At 46.6% G+C, this 26,546-nt stretch overlaps 1 protein-coding gene across 1 annotated transcript; it reads left to right on the plus strand.

Annotated features, from left to right (window-relative positions):
- Window positions 1-11,528: 11,528 nt before the first annotated feature.
- On the plus strand, window positions 11,529-26,541 carry CFAP263 (cilia and flagella associated protein 263; the record flags this gene model as incomplete). Its single annotated transcript, XM_081119655.1, is given in 10 exon segments — window positions 11,529-11,632; window positions 13,106-13,232; window positions 14,295-14,456; window positions 15,213-15,368; window positions 16,363-16,443; window positions 18,096-18,251; window positions 21,769-21,876; window positions 25,424-25,579; window positions 26,427-26,486; window positions 26,488-26,541. Coding segments are annotated over 10 exon segments (1,164 nt in total).
- Between the last annotated feature and the right edge of the window lie 5 nt (window positions 26,542-26,546).

The raw sequence follows: 26,546 nt of genomic DNA on the forward strand, positions 1-26,546 counted from the left end.
GTAAACCAGGGAGAGGGGCGTGGCTGGGCAGGTGGTGACAAATGGTCGGGTGGGGGGATCTCTGATAAATCAGAGGTGGCCTGTAGTCTGTGAGAATTAGGTGGCTGCACGTGGTCCTACGTAAGTAAGTGTTTGTTAGGTAAATAAAATAGAAAAGAATAAATGCAAAACACTTAGCACAGCAGGTGACATGTAATAGACTAATCAATTGATGAATGAAGGTGGAAACTTCCCTAGCAGGCTCCTTTCCCCCACCTATTCAATTCTGGCCATCCTGCCATTCTGGAACAATCCCCTTGGAGCAGAGCTACCGCTTTTCAGCCAGAGCTCCCTCCCACCCCTTCCCCACCCCTCCTACTGAGTCAAAACTCCCACTTCCGCTGAGCCCCGTCTGCAGGGTGTGGGTCGGCATCTGATAAGTTCATCACAATAAGCTAATGACTTCTTGCAAGAGGCCTACCCCTCCCAGAGGCATCCACATTTTTTAAAAGGCGGCAACTTATTTACTTCGCTCTGGGAGTGTGGGGGAATCTCGGGCAGCGTGGCAGGGTGGTGGAGGAGGTCATTTGATTATGGGCAACATTCAAATGACACCTTCCATTGGTCGGGGACCGAAGGGGCCCAGCCAGGTTGCATTCCTCCTCTCCCCAGCCTTGCACAGCAATCCCGGGCATTTCCTGTCTATCTATCACCAGAATTGGGTCCATGTTTGGTCAGAAGGTCACACATCCTAGATGCTTTCCCCAAGGTGGGCAGGGCGTGGTGTAGCCATCCTGTCCCTTTGGGAGCCCCCATCTGGGGGATGGCTCAGCAGGGCAGCCTTCATCCATCCATCAGACTCCACCCCCTAACAGAGGCTTACAACCTTGAGTCACTGCACTCAGTGCCTCGATTGTGTGCAAAACTCCTTTCTGTACAAGACAGGTTTAAGAAGCCAGGTCTCTGAAAACACAATGAGATACCACTTCACACCCCCTAGGATGGTGGTAATAAAAAAGACCAATAATAACAAGTGTTGACAAGGATATGGCGAAATTAGAACCTTCCTACACTGTCAAATGGTGCAGCCACTTTGCAAAACAGCTTGGCAGCTTCCAAAGGAGTGAGCTATAAAGTCAACATATGATCCAGAAATTCCACTCTTAGTATATACCCAAGAGAAATGAAAACACAGCCACACAAAAAACTTGTAACTCATGTTTATAGCAGCGACTTTCCTAATAGCCAAAAAGTGGAAGCAACTCATATATGCATCACCTGATTAAAATGTGGTATATCTAGCCAATGGGATTTTATTTAGCCATAAAAAGAAATGAAATATGTGCTGCACCATAGGTGGACCATGAACACATTATGCTAAATGAAAGAAACCAGACACAAAAGATTCACATGTTGTATGATTGCACATATAGAAAATGTCCAGGGTAGACAAATACATAGAGACAGAATGTAGATTACTGGTTGCCAGGGGCTGGGAGGAAATAGGGGGTGACTGTTAATGGGTATAGGATTTTTTTTGGGGGGGGTGATGAAAATGTTCTAAAACTGATTGCACAACTCTGAGACTATACCGAAAACCATGGAATTGTACACTTTAAGTGGGTGTATGGTTTGAGAGTTAGATCTCAATAAAATGGTTACATATTTGAAAAAATGAAAGCAGGGAACTAGAAAAGAAAAAAGGGGGAGAGGGAAGGAAGGAAGGAAGGAAGGAAGGAAGGAAGGAAGGAAGGAAGGAAGGAAGGAAGGAAGGAGGGAAGGAAGGAAGGGGGGAAGGAAGGAAGGAAGGGGGGAAGGAAGGAAGGGGGAAAGGAAGGAAGGGGGGAAGGAAGCCAGAAGCAGGCTGCCATGGAAGAGGAAACAGGGCCAGGCACAGTGACTAACTGGAAATACCCAGGTCCGTGGGAACTGATCTCGCCTTCCCAGAATGTGGGTGGATGGGACAAAGATGAGAGGTGCCAATGGAACCACAGAAGATACGGCTGCTTTCCCTTAGGAAAATATGCAGCAGAATTTGCTTGGGGAATGGAGGAAAAGAATGGAGATATTAAGAAAAACTATCCCAAACTTGGAAATAAGGCAGGAGGAGGCCGCGTGTCCTTCGAGCTGACGCTGGAACATTGTTTAACAGGCCTCGCCTGCGTTGTTTTGTTATCTGCAGGATGCACCTCTGACTTGAACTTTCCTTTTGATCAGGACCTGGGTTCTGTAAAGCTGTGCGCTAATTTATACAATTTTATTGGGCAGAGATGCAAATGAGCTTTGTCTAGTAGGAAAGATAACCCCAAAGGTTACAGTTTTATTGCCGTGTGGGAGATTAACTAGTTTTGCCTCCGACCTAGCAAACTGATTTTAGAATGCCTCTCCAGACGGACAAAACACCCCCTTCCTCTCATCTCCTGTACCTTTACCATGCTGGCGATTCCCTCATCAATAAGTGACGTGTATCTTAGGGGCATGCTCCTCTGTATGGGAGTCATGTCTTTAATGTTCTTAAAGTTACACTTTGACAGAGAACAGAGAGCTTTTGCCGGACAGCAGGCTTCCCTTATCCACGGTTTCAATTACCTGCGGTCAACCGTGTTCCGAAAATATTACATGGAAAATTCCAGAAAGAAACAATTCATGAGTTGTAAATTGCATGCCATCCTGCTCCATCCTGCCCGGGACACGATTTGTCCCTTTGTCCAATGTGTTCACAAGGGAGACGCCACACACCCGTTAGTCCCTTAGTGGCCGTCTCGGTTACCAGAGGGACCGTCACGGTGTAACGGTGCTCGTGTTCAGGTCACCCTTCTAGTGGCCTAGCGTCATGCCACAATGCCGGTGTCATCTGCCTCACTTCATCTCCTCACGTAGACACCATGTCATCTCACATCGTCACAAGAAGTACATATAGTCCAATAAGATATTTTAAGAGAGGGAGAAACCACATTCACATTTTATTACAGTATATTGTTATAACTCTTCTATTTTATTATTAGTTATTGTTGTGAATCTCTTACTGTGCCTAATAATAAATTAAACTAAAAGCAGGGTTGTATCGGAAGACCGCCAGTCCCTCCTGCCGCTTGGCTCTGAGGAAGCTGTTATAACTATGTATGGGGCCAGGAGGGTACTTGAAATATTTGGGGGAATGCTTGGTATAGTATATAATTGTCTAACCACTATGCTATACACCTAAAACTAATACAGAATAATATCGAATGTAAACTGTAATTGAAAAAAAAATTAAATAAAAAGTGTCTCTTTTGGGTTTTCCCAGAAGCAGACTCTGAGAAAACAATTTCAGTGCAAGCTATTGTTGGCGGGTAATCCCAGAAAATACCGGTTGAGGAGTGGAAAAGTGAGACAGAGAAGGGAAAGAGGCCAATAAAAGGTGTGTTGTTCTAACCAGTTACTACTGTGAACACCTGGAGCCTGATCTTGCCGAGAGTCCCGTCCCAGGCACGGTAAGAGCAGGCCCGGAGGCATCCCAGGCGGCGCAAGGCCCGCAGCTGCTTCCCGGGGAAGTGACCTTCACTGCTTCCAGTTGGCCCTGCCCTGGCTGCCAACGCTACTTGGAAGAGAACAGCCCCTGGGCAGAGCTCTGCAGATATTTGCAGTAAACAGCCTTGGGCCCCAAGCAGGCAGGGGTGAATGCCAAGGGCTAATGCCAACAGTGTCTGCCACAAGAAGCAGTCAGAAACAGGAAAGAGTCTTGACAATAAAAAAAAAAGTGAGAGCAGAAATGAAATATTCAAGGAAGGGTGAGAAGGGAAAAGTTGAAGGCAATTTGACCTCGTTGGTCTGGGGTGCAGGCTGGGCTTCGGGATCAGGGAAAGCTCCCTGGGCGCAGTTAAAGATGGGAACCGCTACTTGGCGGGGGGCGGGGAATCCTTCCAGGTCACAATCATGTAAACAGAGGATACTGATTTAACCAGAAAATCATCCTGTAACTATACGGGAGGGACAGAGAGATGGGAAACAAGTGGGTGGGGGTGGCGAGTAGAAAACATTAAATCCACACCTACTCCCATAGGAAGACAGTACGTCATGTCTCAGGTTGATAAATCTGGAAATAGCACATAAGCATCACCTTCTGAAACATGGAGGAAAATGCCAGTAGAAACAGCTGAAGAGAAAATCGTTTCTCAGAGGAGCAGGATCGGAGGGGATGTATGCATGTGTGTGAGTGTGAGTGTGAGAGTGTGTGTGAGTGTGTGTGGGGGGCAGGGGATGCATTACTGATTTTTGTTGTAAATATTGTAATATTATTTGATTTTTTAAATACCATGAAGAGGCATGAATTTGATCAAAAATTTAAAAATAATAATTTTATAAAGGGAAAGGTGAAATATACTGTGGTAAATTCACTTAATGGGATATAATACTATTCTTAAAACGAGGTGGCTGCATGTGTCCTAACATAGGTGATCTTCAAGACTCAGTATGATCATGACAGGAAAGTAATATGTGTGATATGCCAGCATTTGTATAAAACACATGTCCATGAAACAGAGCTATATATTTCCCATAGAAATAGAGATATGTACCAATAAAAACACATAGAGCAAGGTAGGCTCAGGTGGCGGGTAAAAGTCAGGGAGGATTTTGTTTCGTTTCATTTCTTTCCCCCCAAAAGGGTAAATGTTGTATTACTTGTAAAATTAAATTAAAATTTAAAAACCGAATATGCATGAAGAGAAGGAGAAGACATGCCTCAGACTGGGAGAAACTATTTGCAAAGGACATATCTGATCAAGCACCGTTATCCAAAATATACAAAGAACTCTTAACACTCATAAAACAATACGAAGCAACGTGATTTTAAAATGGTCAAAGACCTTAATAGACACGGCACCAAAGAAGACGTACAGACAGCAAATAAGCGTATGAGAAGATGCTCTGCATCCCGTGTCATGGGGAACTGCAAATTAAAGCAGCCGGGAGACAGCACAATACGCCTGTCAGATGGGGGAAACTCTGAGCACTGGCACCAGCCAGCGCTGGCGAAAGTATGGAGAACAGGAAACTCGTTCATTGCTGGCGGGCATGCGAAATGGCAGAGAGTTGGCAGTTTCGTGCAAAACTGAGCATACTCTCACCATAAACTCCAGCAATGCCATTCCTTGGTATGTACCCAAAGGAGTTCAAAACTTATGTCCACACCAAAACCCGCACATGGATGTTTATAGCAGCTTTATTCATAATTGCCAAAACTTGTAAGCAACCAAGGTGTCCTTCGGCAGGTGAACAGATATAGAAACTGTGATAGCCCCGGCTGGGTGGCTCAGTTAGTTGGAGTGTCGCTCTGTACACCAAAAAGGTTTCGGGTTCGATCCCCGGTCGGGGCCCATATGGGAGGCAATAGATCTCTCTCTCTCTCTCTCTCAAATCAATAAACATATCCTCAGGTGAGGATTAATAATAATAATAACCTGTGGTACTTCCAGATAATGGAATATTACTCAGCACTAAAAAAGAAATGAGCTATGAAGCCATGAAAAGATATGGGAGAAACTTAAGTGCATATTACTAAGTGAAAGAAGCCAGTGTGAAAAGGCTACAGACGGTATGATTCCAACTAGGTGACGCTCAGGAAAAGGCAGAACTATGGAGACAGGAAAAAGATCAGCGGCTGCCAGAGGGATGAGCAGGCAGAGCACAGAGGACTTTTAGGGCAGTGGAAACAGGACACCGTAATGGTGAATATATGTCATTGTACATTTTCTCTAAACCCATAGAATATACACCAAGAGTGAATCCTCATGGAAACTCCGGACTCTGGGTGATGATGACATGTCAGTGTAGATTCATCAGTGTAGGAAATGTGCCGCTCTAGAGGGGATGGTGGAATAGGGGAGACTATGTATATGGGGGAGGCAGGGAGTATACGGGAAACCTCTGTACTTTCCCCTCAATTTTGCTGTGAAGCTAAGATTGCTCTAAAAAAAAAAAAATCCTACTAAATAAAATTAATTATGCATTATACAGAATCGGAATGTTCCACAATGAGCTGTTAATAATGGCTTCCTTTGGGGTGTGGATGGAGACAGAGGCCAAGGAGGGAGGGAAAATTTTCCTTTCCCTCTATGTCGTTCAGCAATAACTGACTTACAAAGACTGTGATAGTCTGAAGGACTTGAATAGAACAGGCTTCCTGGTATTTCTGGCTGGCATGTGCCTCCTGCTTTTGACGAGGGAGAAGGGAGAAGGCTCTGGCTTGGCAAGGACGTGGCCCAGCTCCAGGGGACCTGGTAGAACCAGCTGTGACTTCAGAAGGGCATGTTGACAGAGTGACTCACTTTTCAGGAGGGGTGGAGACAGCTCCCTCTGCTCCTTCCAGGTGAGCTGCCAGTGGGACTGGCTCCCTCAGCAATCCTAGAGGAGGGTCCTTTCCAAAGGCAGTAGAAACAAGGGACCATTTCAACCTTGCACAAAGCTCCCTTGGAGCCAGCCCGGGGGGGGGGGTTGGTGGAGTGGAGGGGGGAGATCTGGGGACCCTTGGGCCTGGGGGGAGGGGTTGGAGTTTGGGGTAGTGAAAGGTTTCATCATCTCTAAGCTTCATTAATGACCTTTTGTATACAGGGATTGGATGCACACATGGTGGAAGATTGGGGAGGCCCAGGTGACACCAAGAGTAGGAGGCCACTGCCACTGTCAGCTAGAGGGGCAAGGGAGCAGGTGAGGTCGCTGGAGCCCAGGGGCTAGGGTCACCTGCAGAAGTTGGAACAGGTGACAGGCCTCTGCTCGGGGAACTGGAGCCATGGAAAAGATTCAGCCACAACCAGAGGTATTGCCCAAGGTACAGAGAGGGGACTGCGACCCAAATGTCTTCCATTCTCCTGCCCTTCAGCTGACCCAGGAGCCTGGGAAATGCAGCCTAAATGGCTCATTGCCACCCCCTTCCTTCCCCCAACACAGGGAAGGAGAGGAATAGATCTCAGGGCACACGGGGCCAGGACTGGCCCATGGCCTCTTCACCTTGGCATTCCGATAGCTCGGACGGTGCCTGACACAGATCGGGGCTCCATAAATGAGTGTGAACAAACGACTGACCGCTGCAGAAAGAGGGCACAGTGCCCCATGTCACTGATTGTTTTAAAAAGTGAAAGCCGGGCCCTGGCCAGGTGGCTCAGTTGGTTGGAGTGTCCTCCCAAAAGCTTGTGGGCTCGATCCCCCATCAGGGTGCATTCAGGAGGCAACTGATGGATGTTTCTCTCTCTCTCCCCACCCTAAAAAATCAATAAAAAATATCCTCGTGTGAGGATTTTTAAAATGTGAAAACCTGATATAAAAACCACTGAGCAGTATCCACTAAAGCTGAACATACTATGACCTGGCAGTTGCACCCCTAAGTGTCTACTTAACAGACATGTGTACCTATGTTCCCCAGAAGACATTTACTAGAATGCTCTTATCAGAGCTTACTGCAATAATAGTCTGGAAACGCCCCAAAAGCTCATCAAAGAGCAATGAATAAGTGTAATGAGTTACAATGGGCCTTCTGTAGCTGTAGGTTCTGAAGATCAACATTATTTGGAAAAAAATGTTATGTCGTTGCTGACGTGTACTATGTAGTTAGGTCTACAATGATTACTTCTGCACTGAGCACACACCGACTTTTTCCTTGTGTTATCTCCTAAACAATACAGTATAACAACTGTTTACATAGCATGTACCTTGTACTAGATGGTAGAAGTAATCTAGAGATTATTTAAAATACACAGAAGAAAGTGTGTAGGTTACATGCCAGAACTATGTCATTTTCTATGAGGGACTTGAGCATCTGAGGATTCTGGTTTTCTGAAACGGAGAAGAAAGTTGGGGTGAACGTAGACACCAAGAGAAAGCACCCAAACAACTCATGTTAGAAAAGAGGTCAAAAGGGAGCCTCCAGAGGACAGGGGGGCGGGGAGCCAGGAGGTGGACGGTAGTAATGGCTTTCTCTGTCTTGGGGTGAAGCATGGGCTGACCTTTCTTCAGTTCCCCAAACGCACTCGCTCTGCCCTCTGGGCCTTTGCACAAGCCCTCTCTTCTCCCAGTTTTGCTCTTCCCTTGGTCTCTGCTTGGGGCCTGAGCTTGTGGTTGAGTTTGGACTAACGAGTCTCACTCACCTGGGTTTGAATCCTACTTAGCCTTTAAATCTCAGCTTAGACCTCACTTGACCCAGCCTTTCATGACCCCTTGAAATCTGGGCATGTTGTATTTCTCTTATAGCACCTACCTCACTGAAATTCTTCACATCAGACTGGAAGCCCCTTGGGAGTAGGCACACCAGCCTTGCTGGGCATCCCCAGGGCCAAGCACAAAGCAGGAACTCAACGTATTCATTGAAAGAATAGCGCAAAGTGCTCTGGCAGCCCTCAGACGATGGACCACCTCACAGGACCGGTTTCTTTTCTATAACATGTAAGTAGTCACTTGCCCAGAAGCCCAAGTTCCTTTATCTGATTTTTAGCATCTTCCCTTTGGGAGAAGATGGAGCTGGGCACTTCTTATTTATGGTTGAAGCTTAATACTTTGGGTGGATCTGACCATATCCTTCTGAAGTCAAAATGCAGCGTGCTACAAAAATAATGCTAGGCAGGGAGCAGCATCCACATGGAGATACTAGAGGCTGTCAGAGGAAGTGGTCCCAGAAAAGTGGAAGCGAGGGTGGTCTCTAGACTGCAAGTTGCTCTAAGACCCTTTCTGTTCGTAGCTGTCTGGATTCGCACAGGCAAGTTCTCATTGCTTCCCAGAGAAGTGCCTCCCTCTTGAGCAGTTTCCTAACCTCAGTGCTATGGACATTTGGGGACAGTTCATGCTTTGTTGTGGGGGGTTGTCCTGTGCATGGGAGGGTGTTTAACAGTATAGTGGGCTGAATAGTGTCCCCCCAAATTCACGTCCATCTGGAACCTCAGAATGTGACCTTGTTGGAAATAAGGATCTTTGCAGTTGTGATGAGTTAAAGATCTGGAGATGAATTCATGTTGGATTTAGGCTTGGCCTTGAATCAAATGACTTCTGTCCTTATAAGATGAGGCAAGGCTACACAAAGGCACAAGGAAGAAGGCCATGTGAAGAGGGAGTGATAGGGCTACACGTCAAGAAATGCCAAAGATTGCCAGAAGCCCCGGGAGGCTGGGAAGGTTCTTCCATAGCACCTTCAGAGAAAGTGTGGCCTTGCCAACACCTTGATTTTGGACTCCTAGCCTCCAGAATCATAAGGCTCTACACTTCTGTGGTTTTTAAGCCACCTCATTTGAGGTTATTTGTTACAGCAGCTTTGGGAAACTAATACAAGTGCCGTCTCCGGCTTCTGTCCTTTAGATGACAATAGCACCTCCGCCCTTGATTGTAACAAACAAAAATGTCTGCAGATGTTTTCAAATGTCCCCTGGGAAGGCAAAAGAGTCCCTCACCTACCCCCCACCCCCACCCCCTGCTCTAAAGGGGTGGATATGATGAAAAGAGAGGGCAGAGTTCTGGATTTGAATTTCAGCCCCACCCAGAATAGCTACGTGACCTCGAGAAAGTTGCTAAACTTCTCTAAGGCTCAGTCTCCTCATGAGCGAAATGGGGGTTGAGAAGGCGCCCGTGCCTCGCGGAACCAGCACAGAACCAGCTGTCGCAATGAGATGATGCACCGAAGGTGCTTAGCACGTAGGCAGCAAAGGCAAAAGAGTAACTGAAACAATCATTGTTATAAGTTTTTTATGAAGCAATAATATTGCCTAATTGGTAATAAATATATTAAGAAATAACAACGGCGATTGTCATCATTATTTAAAGCTTGCGAGCTGAGTCAGTTTTTCACATAATAATCTACCATGACTGCTGCCAAATGACTGAGCTGTTTCTAAAGGGCACCACATTGCTTGCTGTGGACTGCATGGTCCTTCCCCAAAATTCCAGGTATTGCATTGTGATTCCCCACTGGATCTTCCTTAGAGCTTCACACGACATCTTTTCCCACCACCGATACCTCCTGCACCACTGGGCCCCTGTATCGCACAGCCCAGGTGACAGGGTTGTTTGCACCATAGCCGAGACCTGCTGCAGGGCCCTTTCATTCTCGGGGCCCTCTTGGGACTGGCATCCATTTGTATCACCTGGTCCATGAGCATATTAAGTATTTCTAAATGTGGTCTGCATTGCTCCCAGAGCCTGAAGAGGCCTACCAGCAGAGAGAGGAAGGCGGTGGCAGGGTTCAGCCTCTCTGCCATCCTCTCCAGTAATCCAAACTTGTGTCCCCTAAGCAGCAAAACAAAAGTCCTTTGGAGTTTAGTGACTACATGGTCCTTGTGAGGGAAGGTGGCCGACCCTCATCCTAAGCAGTTTATCCCAGCTTGCTTTCTAATCACACCCAGCGCCCCTTCCCGTCCCCCTCAGAGAAGGTTGCCCACCCAGCCCTCTTCCATCCCAATGGGAGCAGACAGAAGGCTACCCCGCTGCATCCCTGCCATGACCCACGTCAGTGCAGAAGTTAGCAGCATGGGCTTCGGGCCCGCTAGAGCTTGATTCCATTCCTGTGTGGCCGTGGGCAACTCATCTAGCTACTCTGTTCCTCAGTTCCCTGATCCATAAGATGAAGACAGAAACCCCAACTCCTTAAGGCTTTTGAGGCTTAAATGAGTTGATGAAACAAAACGGTGCGAGGCCCGACCTGTTACTATCATCACTCCATTTAGGGGCCGTTTCCCTCATTTAACTGGGAAGTCCTTGAGGGCAGGAGTGGTCTGCTGCATACATCCCCCCAAGATGCTCAGGACACACCAGGTGCCTATGTAGAGATGTCTCTTGAGTTTATGCTCATTTAATAACCAGCTGGGCCTTTGCCTTTCAGGAAGGCTGGGTACTGGCATCTAAGAGAAAGCGCGGTTAGTATACGTGAAGCACCGGTAGGTGAACAAAGGGGCCTCACAGGAAGACGCCCCCACAAACTGAGTCCACTTTTCTGTGCCTCAGTTTTTGGAAAATAAAGAGCGCGACGGGCATTCTCACAAGGCTGCTGCAAGGCTGTTCCTGAACTGTGCTGCTTAACACGGTGCCAAGGGCACAGCAAGCGCCAATCAACAATAGCTGCTATTATTATCATTTTAAGAATTATTGTTGCCAGGCGGGGCGGGGCTCAGCGGTTGAGCCTCGACCTGGGATCCAGCCGATCGGGGTTCGACTCCGGGTCAGGGCACATGCCCGGGTTGCGGGCTCCATCAATGACTCTCTCATCGCTGATGTTTCTATCTCCCTCTCCCTCCTTTCCTCTCTCTGAAATCAATAGAGGTATATTTTTTTAAAAAAAGAAAAGAATTATTGTTGAAGAAGTAAAAGCCAGCGCGCTTAGGTGTCTGGTGCTGGACCACGACCTCGCTGGGGTCAGCGCGGAGATGGGTGGCGCGGGGCGGGGCGGGGCGATGGGCGGGGCCTCCGGAAGCCCCGCCCCGCCTGCGTCCCGTCGCCAGGCAACGCACCGCTTGGGGGCAGCCGGAGCGACGCGTGGCCGCCAGCACCCCGCGCTCTTGGCCGCCCTTGGCGTTGGCGGGGGCCGCTTGGTTAGCGCGATGTCTGACGACGACACCGAGACGCCCGCCAGCAGCGACCTGCCGGCGGTGGAGGAGTCGGAGCTGCCGGTGATCCAGCTGTGCAGCCTGGTGGAAGAGCTCAGGTACCCGCCGGCTGTGGAGGCGATCGAGTCCGCACTGAGCACTGGGGGGGCTGAGACACCCCTCCCGCCCCCCGAGAGTGGGGACAGTCCTTGCCTTTGCCCTTTGCCCTTTACCCCTGCGTGTCCCCCGCCACTGAGCTCCCCACGCTGTGGATGGAGCCAGAACAACGCGGAGGTGCCAGGGCGCGGGGTGGGCGGGGGAAGCCCAGGGGGTCCTCGGCGAAGCCAGAACTTCAACCTGGTGGGTCTGCCTGGTGCCGCACCTGGGTGCTTAGCCGATCCTCTGCTCGGCGGCGGCAGGTGGGACCGGGTGACCTCTAAGGCCCTTTGCAAAGCTAGGAGGCTTTGATAAAACGAAGGTGGCAGCTGGGATATTTTTAGTATGAGGCAACCTGTGCACGGAGCTGGACAGCAAAGAACGACTGGCCCGGTGCTCTGCGTTTGTAGCAGCCTGTTTTGTATCTACCGTAGAAGGTAAATCGGATACCAAGGTTCCCTGCTGTCTCACACGGAAGCCCCCGGCGCTGTAACAGTGCTGATCATGTGCCAAGTATTTTGCACAGATGAACTTATATAGTGGGGCAGTAACTCTAGAAGGAGGGTGAGGAAACACAGGCGCAGAGGTTAAGTCACTTTCCCGAGGTCACACAGCTAGTCAGTGGCAGTGCTGGGGTCCAGACTCAGGTGCGACTCCACAGCTACAGTGGGAACCGGACACATGCTGAGAAACACAGGTGTTTTGATTTATTGGACTTTCCCCTGAGCCTTTTCCACTAATCTCAAAATGCAGCCAAACAGGAATTAACTCAAGAACGTACGAAGATATCAAAGCTGTTCTCTCTCTTCTACAAATACACACACGTGTTACATGTATGTTACATATATGTATCTATGAAGTCAAAGAGTTAGAGTGAAAATCTTGACATATACAGGATAAACTAGGTTTGTTATATCCAGTTGTTTAAAAAACATTTGTTCAAAGCTTCTCCATCATTTATAATAAACTTCCAGTGGATACTTCATCTGTTGGTTGCTGGAAATGGAAAAAAAACCCTGAGAAACATAAACCAAAGGAAACATCTGAAGATTATGGATGTAACTTCAAGAATGTAGTAATTCAGGAGGAATTTCACAAATGAGTTAGAAAAGACAAGTTTCATCTTCAGCCACAGTTGTCAATGTAATACCAGTGCTTTGAATTCTGTGGCTCATTAGATGTATTAAAAATATATATCAAATACTTGAGTAGCACTTGCTATGTGCCAGGCACTGTCCTGAAGGCTTTGCATTCCTTACTGCAAGCCTAAAAGATAGGTGGTGTTATTATTCCCATTTTACAGATGGGGAAACTGAGGCACCAAGAGGTGAAGTATCTTGCAGAAGGCCATACATAGCTAGTAAGGGTTAAATACTATTTATTTGGTGTTTAAACTCCTATTAATAGAACTTACTCAGGTACACTCTGTCTTGCAGCTATGGAAACTCTGCTCTTAAAATTGAGACAGAGATGTTTGAGAAATATTACAATAAACTGGAATCCAGGGAACAGCGACCTCTACAACTATCCGAAATTCAAAAGTCAGTAACAGAGTTTGCGCAGGTACACAACGGAGATAAAGGATTGCTTTATTCTGTTTGTCCCTTAGATACAAGGGGCGTTTGTGCATCTGCCTTTGGTGTGCCCTCTTTGGCCAAGCGACGTATGACTTTGTTCGTGTTCTTATTCTGATCCTTCCTTGCCCCTCAAGATGTTTCTTTTAAGTCAGGGTAGAAGGAACCAGGTTCATTTAATACTGGATTGACTCTCCCAGAATATATATATTTTTAAATTTACCTTTATTGTTGAAAGTATTACAGATGTCCTCCTCCCCTCCCCCCGAGGGCCCTCCCCCCTTCCCAGAATATTTTAGTTTGTTTGAAATAATTCCGTTAAATTGAGAGACTCAAAATGTTTACAGGGCCCAGCCAGCCACATAAAGAGATGAAGTGGGCCTGGTGAGGGCACTGGAAAAGCTCCTTCCTCATCTGCAAGGGCCATCCAGGTGGCCTGGTGTTGTCAGAGTAGTTGACTTTTCAAGAGAAGCTGGAAATCAGAATTATTTTGGTGGAATCTCCCGATTTTTCAAATGTGGGTAAATTTTTTTATATTTAAAACTGAGTGGAAGCCTATCCTTCGAGGGCCAAACAATACCATCTTGAGGTCCACATATTTCCTGGGTCACCTGCTTGTGACCTGTGGCTTAAATGCACAGGAAATCCAAAATTTTTGTCTCTTTGTTTTTGCTGTGTGCTGTACCCCGGATGCAGTTTCTCTTCTGCGTCCAGCTCAGGAAGCTCTGAGCTCCGGGCTTTCCCTGACACTGACCTGAATGCTAGTCTACAGCAGGTTCACAGTCTCTCCACCCTTGAGACACTTCCACTTATTTATTTTTAGTTCACTTCAGGCATAGGCCTTTGATGTATTTAGCTCAGGTCTTAGGATGACAAGTGAAATAGGTATGAACTCAGGCCTAATATCCAGATTCCTTTCGCATTGAGTGTGTTCTCTCCGGCTGTCATTCAAGCAATTTCCAGCAGGTCTGAGAGGTCACTGTGACGTCCCCCTTGGGCTGCCCTGTTATCAATGCCTACTTGACAGTGGCTTTGTGTTGGTTTTTTTGAGGCACGAGGCAGGCACAGGTCCAAATCCCGCTCAGGTATGGAACATGTGGGAACCCTCAGCGTTGACCAGAAATTTGAGTTTGTACGAAAGGAGCTGGAAGACACGAAGGAGGAAATAAGGCGCCTGAGGGCAAATGCCGAGCGGGACCTGCAGCATCACGAGGTAAACCTCTGGCTCTGCGGGCCACCCTGCCTGGGCTCCGAGAAGTGTCTGGGGTACGTTCATGTAAGTGTTGCTGCTTTTAAAGGAATACAAGTGGATTAAGACAGACTCTATTTGTTGTAGCAAAACTTAAACATATAGGTAAGCTAAAAAAAGCACATTTGAAAACACATTCACATGCATATATGAATTGCTTTATAAAATGATGTCATGTTATCTAATCAACTGCATTATCACTTAACAATGTCTTTCCCTGTCGATATATATATTCATCTATAACATCTTTTATCAAATTGCAGAAGTATATAGTAAGAGTGCTTCTCTGTCCCCCCACTAACCCATCTCTCCTGATGTGACTGTGGTTAATGTTTTGATGTATATCCTTCTAGATATTTTTATATTATATTATATTATATTATATTATATTATATTATATTATATTATATTATATTATATTAATGTTATAATTTTTAATTGGTCAATAATATTTCAGACATGAAAAGACATATTTATAAAGATACCTAAAGGCTCCATTTCTATTTGCCCCCTTTTTATGTTTACTATTAACTTTTTTGAGGCATGCTTTTAAATAATAACATTAACATAGTCAAATTTATATCTTAAGGCTATATTTCTAAGGCTAAGAAGAAACATTGTATATCGGGACACAAAGAGGCCTGAGAGCGTAGGTTTCCTAGGGATACATCTTTGAGAGTTTTTGGAAACTCTGCTCGCTCTTTGTGCTGACTCCCCCAGGCTATCATTGAGGAAGCGGAAATCCGATGGACTGAAGTTCGGAAAGCCATGCAAGAGTTTGAAAGAGATATTCTAAAAACCATATCCAAGAAGAAAGGGAGTATTTTGGCCACTCAGAAAGTGATGAAGTACCTTGAGGACATGAACCACCAGAGGGTGAGCTGGCAGGGGTTGGAGCTTAGAAAGGGAGGAGAGATTCGTAGGAAGATGGCATAAAAAGTGGGGCACGTGAGGCAGCCCCACTCCATTCGGCCCACCATCAATGTCGCTCACATGTGCAGATTTTTCACATCTCCCAAAGTGTGTGCGTCCAAAAATGCAAGTTTATCAAGGCTAAAATCAGGCTGGATGAATATCAGTAGTATCTCATCTCAGATCGATGACTTCTTTTTTGTTGTCGCTATTTGTTTCAAGATCTGATATATTTTCTTTCTTTTTGAAATCCTCGCCTGAAGACATGCATTGATTTTAGAGAGAGAGAAACATCGATGTGAGCAAGAAAAATTAATCAGTTGCCTCCTCTACATGCCCCGACCAGGGATCAAACCCAAAACCTAGGTATGTGCCTTGACCAGGAATCGAACCCTCAACCTTGGAAATCGAACAATGCTCCAACCAACTGAGCCACACAGGCCAGGGCTGAGATGTTTTCTTGAGAAAAGTATGAGTCTGTCTAGCCAGGTGACTGTGTGGAGTGGGACAGGTACATCTCAAGCTCTTTGAGTTCCATTATAACACGAATGAGATATAAAATGCTCCTTCACTTCCAAAGATGATGTAGCATATCCGCCTTGGACCCTGGAGATAGGTAGGCTTACTAACCCTAATATGTTATAAGTAATAAAAATTACGTAAACTACCAAGAGCAGAAAAGACCCAAGAATCATAAGGTCCTTTTGTCAGGAAAGGCCCGATTATCTTGAAATTGAAAGCAATAGAAAATTTGCATGGGCCAGACCCAGCTTCCTCTGCTTCTCGGTTATGAATGAGACGCTATAGCGACACCAGCTCGGGGAGATGGGAAAAGACCTTCAAATAAGTGACCAACTGTTAGGGCTCAAGGTTTGGTGCGTAGCTGCAGACTTACCAATGTTTCCAAGCAACAGGGAAGAAGAAGAGAAATGGATTTAAATGTGCCTTTATTTTTTAGGATCACATGAAAGATAAATTATGTTTGAAAAACGTTTCTCTCAAAGTCCTGAGGAAACAGATGCTTCTACAACTGAGGCAGGTATGTGGCTTCTTATTTTTTTAAGGTCACTTGTAGTAGGTAGAACGATGTCTACCTGAAGATGTCTGTGTCCCGATTCCTGGAATCTAAATATGCTACCTCACGTGGCAAAAGGATTCTGCAGATGCGATTAAGTCAAGGATGTTGAGACGGAGAGATAACCTGGGGCTGTCTGAGTAGATTCAGTGCAGTCACAAGAGTCCTATGAGGAAGAGAGAAGATGTGATAACAGAAGCAGAGATCAGAGTGGCGTGCCTTTTTTAAAAAAAAAAAAATGTACTGATTGATTGGTATTTAGAGAGAGAAACATCGATTTGCTGTTCCACTTACTTATGCATTCATTGGCTGATTCTTGTATGTGCCCTGACCGAGGATCAAACCCATAACCTTGGCTTATCAGGATGATGCTCTAACCGGCTGAGCTACCCTGCCAGGGCTCTCAGGGCGACCTGCTTTTAAGACAGAGGAAGACCTCATGGACAAAGGAATGCAGGCACCTCTAGAAGCTGGCGATGGCAAGGAAACAGTCTTCTCTAGAGCCTCCAAAAAGAACGCAGCCCTGCCAGCACCTTGGTTTTAGCCCAAAGAACTGTATCGGGCTCTGACCTTATGAGCTGTAAGATAGTAGATCTGTGTTGTTTTCTAAGCTGCCAGTTTGGGGTTATTTGTTACAGCAGCCATAGAAAACTGATACAGTCACTGTACTGGTAAATCTGTAGGCGGAGCTGGCTTCAATGCTTGTTGATTGTTTTGGGGGATGTGGCCTGGGTGGCACGGTTGCCCTGTTCCTTGGTGAGTCTTTGAATAGCTGACCTAAAGGCAGTAAGGCAGGCATGGCAGGGGGTCTCCAGAGTGTGGGTACATGGCTCTGTACTCTCCTAGCCCAACAGTTTTATTATTAGCTTGAATTTGGGCACAGACGGCATGCACATCAGAGGTGGCCACCGACAACATACAACCTTGGGCAGGAGAATTAACCTGTCAGGGACTATTGCCTGATTGACTTGCAATCCTGAAAGACTCAACAAACTGGGACAGCTTTAACAACAAAAAGTGGCTTAAGGACAAATGTAAGATCCTCTACTTTTTGTTGTTGTTGTTAATAATCACCCAAGGATATTTTTCCATTGATTTTTAGAGAGAGTGGAAGGGAGGGAGGGGGAGAGAGAGAGAGAGAGAGAGATGGAGAGAGAGGGACATCAATGTGAGAGAGACACATCGATTGCTTGCCTTCCCCATGCACCCCAACCTGGGCCAGGGATCAAGCCTGCAACTCAGGTATGTGCCCTTGATCGGGACTCGAACTCACAACCCTTTGGCCCTTTGCGGGAAGCCTCCCCTCACCCAGCTCCCATCCTCCGCTGGCCCGGCCCAAGGGCTTCCACATGCCCGATGCTCCTGCCCACCCCATGCGCCCCGCTGTGACCTGTCCATGAATCCTCATGACCTTGAGGCCAGGGAGCATGCTATTCGCTCAAATCTCTGTCCCCAGGGCCTAGCGCCATGCCTGGCACCAAGTAGATACACCATCCATGATTGTCGAGTGACTGACTGATGCCCGACTTCCAAACCTCACCCAGAGTGCCAGGGTGGGAGCCGCTCACGCAGGCGCCACAACCTCACTGCACGCCTTTCTCGCCCCTGCGCCGCAGAAGGAGGAGGTGGGCGAGGCCCTCCACGACGTGGACTTCCAGCAGCTGAAGATCGAGAACGCTCAGTTTTTAGAGACCATTGAAACGAGGAATCAAGAGCTGATCCAGCTGAAGCTGGCATCTGGAACCACCCTGCAGGTCCTCAACTCCTACAAAGTAAGGTCCACCCCAATGCCCAGGTCCCCGGGGCTTCCTGCCCCCACCTCTCCGGCCACAGTGAGGCTCCCACGCGCCGCTGCGGTTCCCCGCAAGGGTGTGGATGGGTGTCCTTCAGTCTCCCACTGCTCCCTGAGCTCTCTTGTGAAAGCCACATCTCCTAAAATACTTGGAATGTTCTCATTAGAACCACCCGGGGAGCTTCTACTTTTTAAAAAGGCATAAGGAGCCCCTGGCCAGTGTGGTTCAATGGTTGGAGCATCGACCTGTGAACCAAAGGGTCGTGGGTTTGATTCCTGGTCAAGGGCACGTACCTGGGTTGCAGGTTCGATCCCTACCCCAGTCAGGGTGCATGTGGGAGGCAACCAATCAATGTGCTTCTCTCACATAGATGTTCCTCTCTCTCTCCCCCCCCCCTCCCTTCCACACTCTCTAAAATATCAATGGAAAAGTCAATGGATGGGCAAGAGCATAGGGAAGCCCCTGGGCCAGGCCAGGGGAGATATAAGAACAAATTAAAAAAAAAAAAAAAAGATACAAAAACACCCTAGTCTCACCCTGACCAATTGAATTAGGGGGTGAGGGCCATGCATCTCTTTATTTTTAACTCCCCAGATGATTTTTACGCACAGTGAGTTTTGAGAGCCAACCACATTCAGGTCCCTGTTTTATGTAGGCATATAAAAAGCACTTCCCTGCTTAAAACCCTGCAAAGGAAAACCATCTTAGCTGTAAATCAGAAAACTGCTAAATAATTCCTCATCCACACCGAACGCTTTTTGGAGAAAAAGAGGCATTGCCAATAATTAAGCAGGGCCATAGGCGTGAACAGGGCCTGTCCCCAGCAGGCCGGGCTGTCCGGTCACCCTGTTAGTGCCTGGCCAACGCAGTGGTCAGCCAACTGTGGGCCAGCCAAGAATGGTTTTTACAGGGCATTTGCAGCCTGCTCCACAGCAGACACTGCGTCTGAAACCCAATTAAGCACAATTGGTTTCTCCCTCAGAAATCGCTTCTCTTTAGTAGACCGTGGTCCAAAATACTGTACTTAACTATTATATTTGAAACCTTATCAATAAAACAATTGTGGAAATTTGGTTTTTTTCTCTTGTTCATATAAGTAACTACATAATATCCTCAATTTTGCCTCTTGGCCTGCAAAGCCGAAAATATTTACTGTCTGTCTGGCTTTTTCCAGAGCAGGGTTGCTGACCCGGGCCCGGCCAGGGACCCAGGCAGCAGCTGTGGCTACAGGGGTTGGTGGCTCACAGAGGCGCTTAATTTGGCCCACACGGTGTCATTTTAAAATGTGAACTGGAACGTGTTTAGGCCAGGCTGCTGTTTGTCCAGTATTTTCCTTTCACATATGAAAAACCCAAGGCCCAGAGAGTAATTGCCTGATTCAAACAACTAGTCTGTGACCGGGCTGGGACTCCTGGTCCAGTGCATGTCCCACCTAACCCAGCTGTCTTCCCCAGGCACAAAGTGTGTAGACGGTATTGTGCTGGCACCCGTGACAGCGTCGTAAACATGCTACCGATCGTCACCCGGAGCTTATCTCGTCAGTAGTTAGCTTATCTGATCCCTACTATTTCCAGACAAAGCCAATCCTCGTGACTCCCAGGCCCTTGCTGGCTCGAGAGCCGGGCAGCAAGAGGTTACATCACATTGGACCTTGATCTTATCCTGCAAAACCAACTAAATAACACAGGGCCTGTCTGATCTTGCAGGGGGAAAACCAGGGGTTGGGAGTGGAGCTACTGGTTTATAAAATGAAACTGGCAGGTGGCAGGGCCTGAGCTCGTTGGGATGGGTGTAAGCACACAACCCAGGTTTCTGGGTATGGATGGATAGCTGAGCAGCAGGGACACAGGCCACGGTGGGCGGAATAGAAGCCGTTTCAGCCCGAATCCCAGAGGCCACTGTGCTTGTAGGCGGCTACAAACAATAGGAAGCAGCCGATGGAGCCACCCCCAGGAGTCCTAAGGAGGACACGGCAAGGGGCTGAGGGAGAGGCAGGCCCCCTTCCTCCATGTCCCAGTGCTCAGGCTCCCGGGGGGAAAGGAAGGCAGAACAGCTGTGAGTTGTGCAGTCAGGCCTGAGTTTGAAAGGGGGCTCCAATGGGGACCCCAGGCACAAGGCTTCACCTCTTGGAGGGGGCGTTTTGTACCTCAGGGCTCCGGCTGGTCTGGGCTGTGTCCCCAGCACCAAGGACAGTGCCGGGCCAAAGCACGTGCTAGGCTACTATTGTCCAACGACCTGTTAGTGATTCAAGTGTGTGTTTAGGGGATTGGAGGGTGGCAGGAGGGACCACTTCATATAAGTGTCAAACACCCAATGCAAGATCTTGTTAAAAACATGCAGACTAACTTTCCCTCTGTTACCAAATGTACTGAGGGCCCATGGCACGCCGGCACACGCTGAGGGTACAGCCGGGAAGGAGGCGGGCACGTCTCTCCTTTTCTGTGAGTTTTATGAGTGAGCCTCAGTCAAGGGGGCACCATTTCCTCAGTGACAAGCCCTGAGCAGTGGACTCTGGCATATTATCATTGATTGACTACAGCTGTGATAGGTCACTCTTTTTAAAAAATTTATATGTTTAATTATTTGAGAATATTTAGTAGGTATTAACTGGTGTGTTTTTTAATTTGTTGGGGTAATGTTGGTTAATAGCATTATATCAATTTCAGGTGTATATTATACTTCAACACCTATATACTCTATTGTGTGCTCACCACTCAAAGTCCAGTTTCTTTTCGTTACCATACATTTGACCCTCTTTACCCTCTTCACCCTTAACCGACTGTAAGCGAGGGGTGCCTTGTGGTAGGAGAATTCTAAGATGTCCCCCAAGACTCCCTGGCCCCTGGTATATGCACCCTGCCCACTCCCCAGGACTACAGACAGGGTGGATTCTGTTATTAGGTTCTGTTCTGTTCTGTTCTATCATTAGATTATATTACACAGCACAGTTGACCTTGAAATAGGGGGATGATCTGGGTGGGCCTGGACTAATCACATGAAGCTGAAAGCAGGGAGTTTTCTCTGGGAGAGGAAGCCATGAATTCGAAGCAAGAAGGAGATTTGCTGGGTGAGAAGTTCCCTATTGCTGGCTTGGAGATAGAGGAGACCACATAGCATGGATCTGAGGGTGGCCTCGGGGAGCTGAGGGCCACCCCTGCCGACAGCCAAAAAGAAAACAGGGACCCAGGTCTTGCAACTTCAAGGAAATGCATTCTGCCAACAACCCATAAGCTTGGAAGATGACCCCAGCACCAAATGAGAGCCACAGCCCTGACCGATACCTTGATTTCAGCCTCGTGGGACCCTCCCCAGGCAGAGAGTTCAGCCACACTGTGCCAAGATGCCACACTGACATCGTGCTCAGAATCACAAATAGCTCCCATCACATCTTCTCGGAGGCCCTGCCCCACCAGAGCCAGTCACCCCTTGCAGTTCCCTCTTTCCTGCCCTGTCTGTGATCACCTTGCTCAAGACTTGCCGTGTTGTTACTTTTCAGACCAGGCTACACCGAGCAATGGAAATGTCCATCAATCTGGAAAAGGAGATATTGCTGAGAAACGAGCTACTTGAAAAAATTGAAAGAGAAACTCTACAAGTAGAGGAGGTAAGAGAGGGTTACATGTGCTATTTCTGGTGTTTGTCTGCAAGGGCTTGAGCCTGTGCCCACCAAGATCCAAGCCACCTTGATTTTTGTCTAGAAACACCTACACCATAGAAATCAAAGTACCTGTGGGCTGTCAAAGGAGGAAGCACCTGGAGACTCCCGGTCTAGCGGAGTTGCCTTTCACTGCTGGGTTAGGTGCTAGAGTCAGCTCATAAGGTGGAAATCATGGAGTCCAAACAATCCTCGGGAATGCCTTAAATGGCCCATCAAGTGAAATACTTCAAGTGTCATCTGTACAACCTTGCAAAAAATGTAACATGCATGTAATAATGTAACTGGTATGAAAAAGAGTGCACACACCAGCATACAGGTAAAGGAGAGAAAGCTCTTTAGACACGTAACTCTCATTCGGTGCAGTGGATGCTTGGACGGTAGACCTCCATCCTGGGCTCACTCCAGGCCCCATGGTCACTGCAAGGAAAGATGCAGCATCGTCTACGCTGTGATTTAGGGCGCTCGGTGTTTTGCTGGGTGCATAAAGTTGAATTTCTGCAGGTAAATGCACCTAGGATGGAACTCGAAGAGGACTTTTTTGGGAAAGTGGGGCTTCAAGAGCACTGGACTTGTAGTCAGAAGGCCTGGCATCAGGTTTGGTGTGGCCAGTCTCTAGCCTTTGAATTAGACGGGACTCAGTCTCCACATCTGTCAAATAGCCATCACAACCCCTGTGGCGATCAGATAGGAACACGTATAGAAATGTTTCGTCAGCCTCTAAAGCCATAAGTATACTTATTAGTGTCGTCATGAATGGGCCTGAAGTGTCCCCAGCAGTTGGCCCCAGACCTGTCTACAATGGCCCCAAAGCCACAGCATTACTACGGATGAGACAGCTTTGCGACGGCAGCCCCATCATATCCTTGATGGAGAACCAACAGGCTCTGCAAAGAGATGGTCTTGGAGCAGAGTGGCAGATGACAAAGTTCAAGCAAAAGTCCGTGCTCTCTCTTTGCAGAATTTCTGTGGTACTTATTTTGGGGGGGGAGGTTGACATTTATTAGATTACAAGTAAAACATGAAATCCATTTTTATTATTTTTCTAATTTATCATTATTGTTGAAAGTATTACAGATGTCCCCTTTTTCCCCATCGGCCCCCTCCTCCCCACTCCCGCCCCCCCACTATTGTCTGTGTCCATGGGTTATGCATGTATGCATATAAGTCCTTTGTTAATCTCTTCCCGCCTGGCATTCACTGCTCAGTATATTTTAGCTTTCTTGTAAACTTCAACAGCTCTATTGGGGCATAATTCACATACCATATAATTCACCCATTTAAAATGTACATTTTAGCCCTTAGCTGGTTTAGCTCAGTGAATAAAGTGTCGGCCCTCGGACTGAAGGGTCACGGGTTCGATTCTGACCAAGGGCACATACCTCAGTTGCAGGCTCGATTCCTGGCCCCAGTTGGGCAACCACTCACATCGATGTTTCTCCCTCTCTCTCTCTTTCCCTTCCACTTTCTCTGAAAAGCAATGGAAAAAATATCCTTGGGTGAAGATTAAAAAAAAATTTTTTTAATGTACATTTTAGTGGCCAATAGTATATTCTGACAGTTGTATAACTGTCAGAACAATAATTTGAGGACATTTTGGGCACCCCAAAAAGCCCCTGTGCCTATTAGAAATCCTTCTCCATTGCCCACCTCACCTCACTCCTACGCTCCAGCCCTAGGCAACCACTGAATTTGCCTACTCTGGGCATTTCCTATAAAAGGAATCATACACTATGTGGTCTTATGTGACTGGCTTCTTTAATTTTAATAATATTTTCAATATTCATGTTGTAACACATATTAGCACTTAGTTTCTTTTTATAGCTGAATAATATTTTATTGCATGAATAGATCACATTTTATCAGTTTATCAGTTGATGGACATTTGGGCTATTTCCACTTTTTGGCTATTGTGAATAGCGCTGTGGACATTTACATACAAGTTTTTGTGTGAATGTAGGTTTTGCTTTCTTTTCTCTTGAACATACAGCTAAAAGTAGAACTGTGGGTTACATATATATGGTAACTCTGTTTAACATTTACAGAAACTGCCAAGCTGTTTTGCAGTGGCTACACCATTTTACATTCCCACCGACGCTGTGTGTGTGAGGGTCCCAGTTTCTATATACCTTCCCCCAACGCTTGCTATTTTCAGGTTTTTAAAAATGGCTGTCCTAGCGAGTGTGAAGTGATACCGTGGTTTTTTATTTGAATTTCCCTAATGACTCATGACATTGAGCATCTTTTCATGTGCTTATTGGCAACTTGTCTATCTTCTTTGGAGTAATGTCTATTCAAGTCCTTTACCCAGTTTTTAATTGTCTTCTTTTCGTCATGGAGTTGTAAATTGTAAGGACTCACATCCCTTATCGGATATATGACTTGCAAATACAGGGTGGGGCAAAAGTAGGCTTATAGTTTTGAGTGCATAAAGCACAGAATTTATTCTTGAGTTCAGCTGTTCTTGATTTAATTATTGTATTAGTTTCCATATGAACAACTGTAAATGTACTTTTGTACCACCCTGTATTTTCTACCATTCTTTGGGTTTTCTTTTCACTCTCTTGGCGGTGCCGATTGCAGCATAAGTTTTTCATTCTGATGAAGTGCAATTCATCTAATTTTTTTCCTTTTGCACGTGTGCTTTTGGTATTATAGCTGAGAAACCATTACCTAACCCAATTATCATGAAGATTTACCCTTGTCTTCTTTTAACAGTTTTATAGGTCCTACATTTAGGTTTATGATCCATTTTGAATCAGTTTAGTAAACGGTGTGAGGAAGGGATCCAAAAACTGAAAGAAGGGGGCGGGGTATATTTGTAGAGTTTGTATTATTAACTTTCCTAGTTACCATAGGTGGTTCTCTCCATTTCTTCCCATGGCTTTGAGTTACCATCCGGTATTATTTCCTTACTCAAATACAGCTTTGCTTCAGCCTGTCTCCATTGCACTGTTATTGTCAAATGTATTACATTTTTATATGTTTTAGGCCCCCAATACAATTATATGTGTGTGTATTATTTTATGAAGTGCTCTCTAAATCAGTTAAGAGGAGACTATGCAGTTATACTGTCTTTTATAATTTTTACATAATTACCTTTACGTGTGCTATTTGTTTTTTTACATGGATTTGTTACAAAAAAAAAAAAGACAGAAAAGTGAATTGAGATTGATTAAATCAAAGTGATGTACTTAAATACATAATGGTACCCAAAAAAAGAGAAAAAAAGCCAAACCTAAAAAATCAAAATAAGTAAAACATATTTCTTAATAAAGGAGGGAAGGGAGAGAGGGAGGGAGGAAGGAAGGAAGGAAAAGAGACTTTTAGGCTGTCCTTAGTGTTTCTGAACTGGATGAAAAGATCACAATCTGTAAAAAATTTAAACATTGTGTTTAGAACTACACTGAAACTGGGGAGAGACGGGAGGGCCAGCAAGTCCCGACAGGCCAGAAGCGCCAGGGACCCCGGGTTTACTTGATCCTTCCCCACCCAGGACCGGGCCAGAGCCGAGGCTTTGAATACGAAGCTGCGGAAGCAGCTGGCCGAGTTCCGAGCGCCGCCAGTGATGCTGTACGTCAAGGAGAAGATCCTAAACGGGGACCTGGAGAAGACCATCAGGATGTGGGAAAGGAAAGTGGAGATTGCAGAGGTGGGCCACAGAGCAGCCCCAGATGGGCTGTCTTCCATGCCCTTCCCATTTTTGTCTGGGGTTTTGTTTGCAAGCTAAGGATACAGATGTTTGGACGCTAACGTCTGTGAGAAACCTCCACGGTGGCTGAAAGTCTTATACGGAAATTAAGGATGACTTTCCTTTAAAGCTGCTTTCTCATGGTTAGGGGCAGGGTCTTTCCAGGTCATCAGGAAGAGACTCTGTAGTAATGGTGTGTTTTTAGTTGCTTGTTTCCATAATAAATTCTGGAAGCTTCTTAACCCGCACCCCCCACCACCATGGATAGTTTAGTGATCACTACTTTATACATGAAGCCAGTTTTTTAAAAAATGAGATGATTATGTAATTTTAATATCACTTGGAACTCGATTCCATGCATTTACACAGTTGCCATGGGTCTTTTCACTTTTGACTAAACCTGCAGCCTTTTCCTGTGACACAGAAGCACCGCACCCCCTGTGACACAGGAAACATGCAAACGTGCTGGCGTGGGAAGAAAGGGGTCGCAGACTGCCCTGGGCCAGGTGTGCCCTGAGCACGTGTACTGAGCACCTTCACCCTAGACCCCAGCTCCACTTCCCACAGCAGGAAGTAAAACGGGGTCCAAACCTAGGCCCATCAGATCTGAATCTGAGAAGCAGCAGAGAATCACAGCAGGAACCTGCGACCTCTCACTTTACGGACCAGAAACAAGCTCTTTAGAAGATTCGTCCTGTCCTGGTGCCCCTAGGTAGCCACGTCCTCCAGGGCAGTATTCTGGATAGTCATAATCTGTTTCTCCCAAGTGACCTTCTACCCCCCCCCCCCATTCCCTTTCCTTTTGCAGATGTCCTTAAAAGGCTACCGCAAGGATTGGAATAAGATGAAAACCACCCATGAGCAGTTGCTGGAAAACCTCCCCCCTGGGAAATAGCCAGATGGAGGCCGAGGCTGCAGACTAAAACGT

The sequence above is a fragment of the Miniopterus schreibersii genome (assembly GCF_964146895.1).
Source record: "Miniopterus schreibersii genome assembly, chromosome: 18".
Classification (NCBI taxonomy): Eukaryota; Metazoa; Chordata; class Mammalia; order Chiroptera; family Miniopteridae; genus Miniopterus; species Miniopterus schreibersii.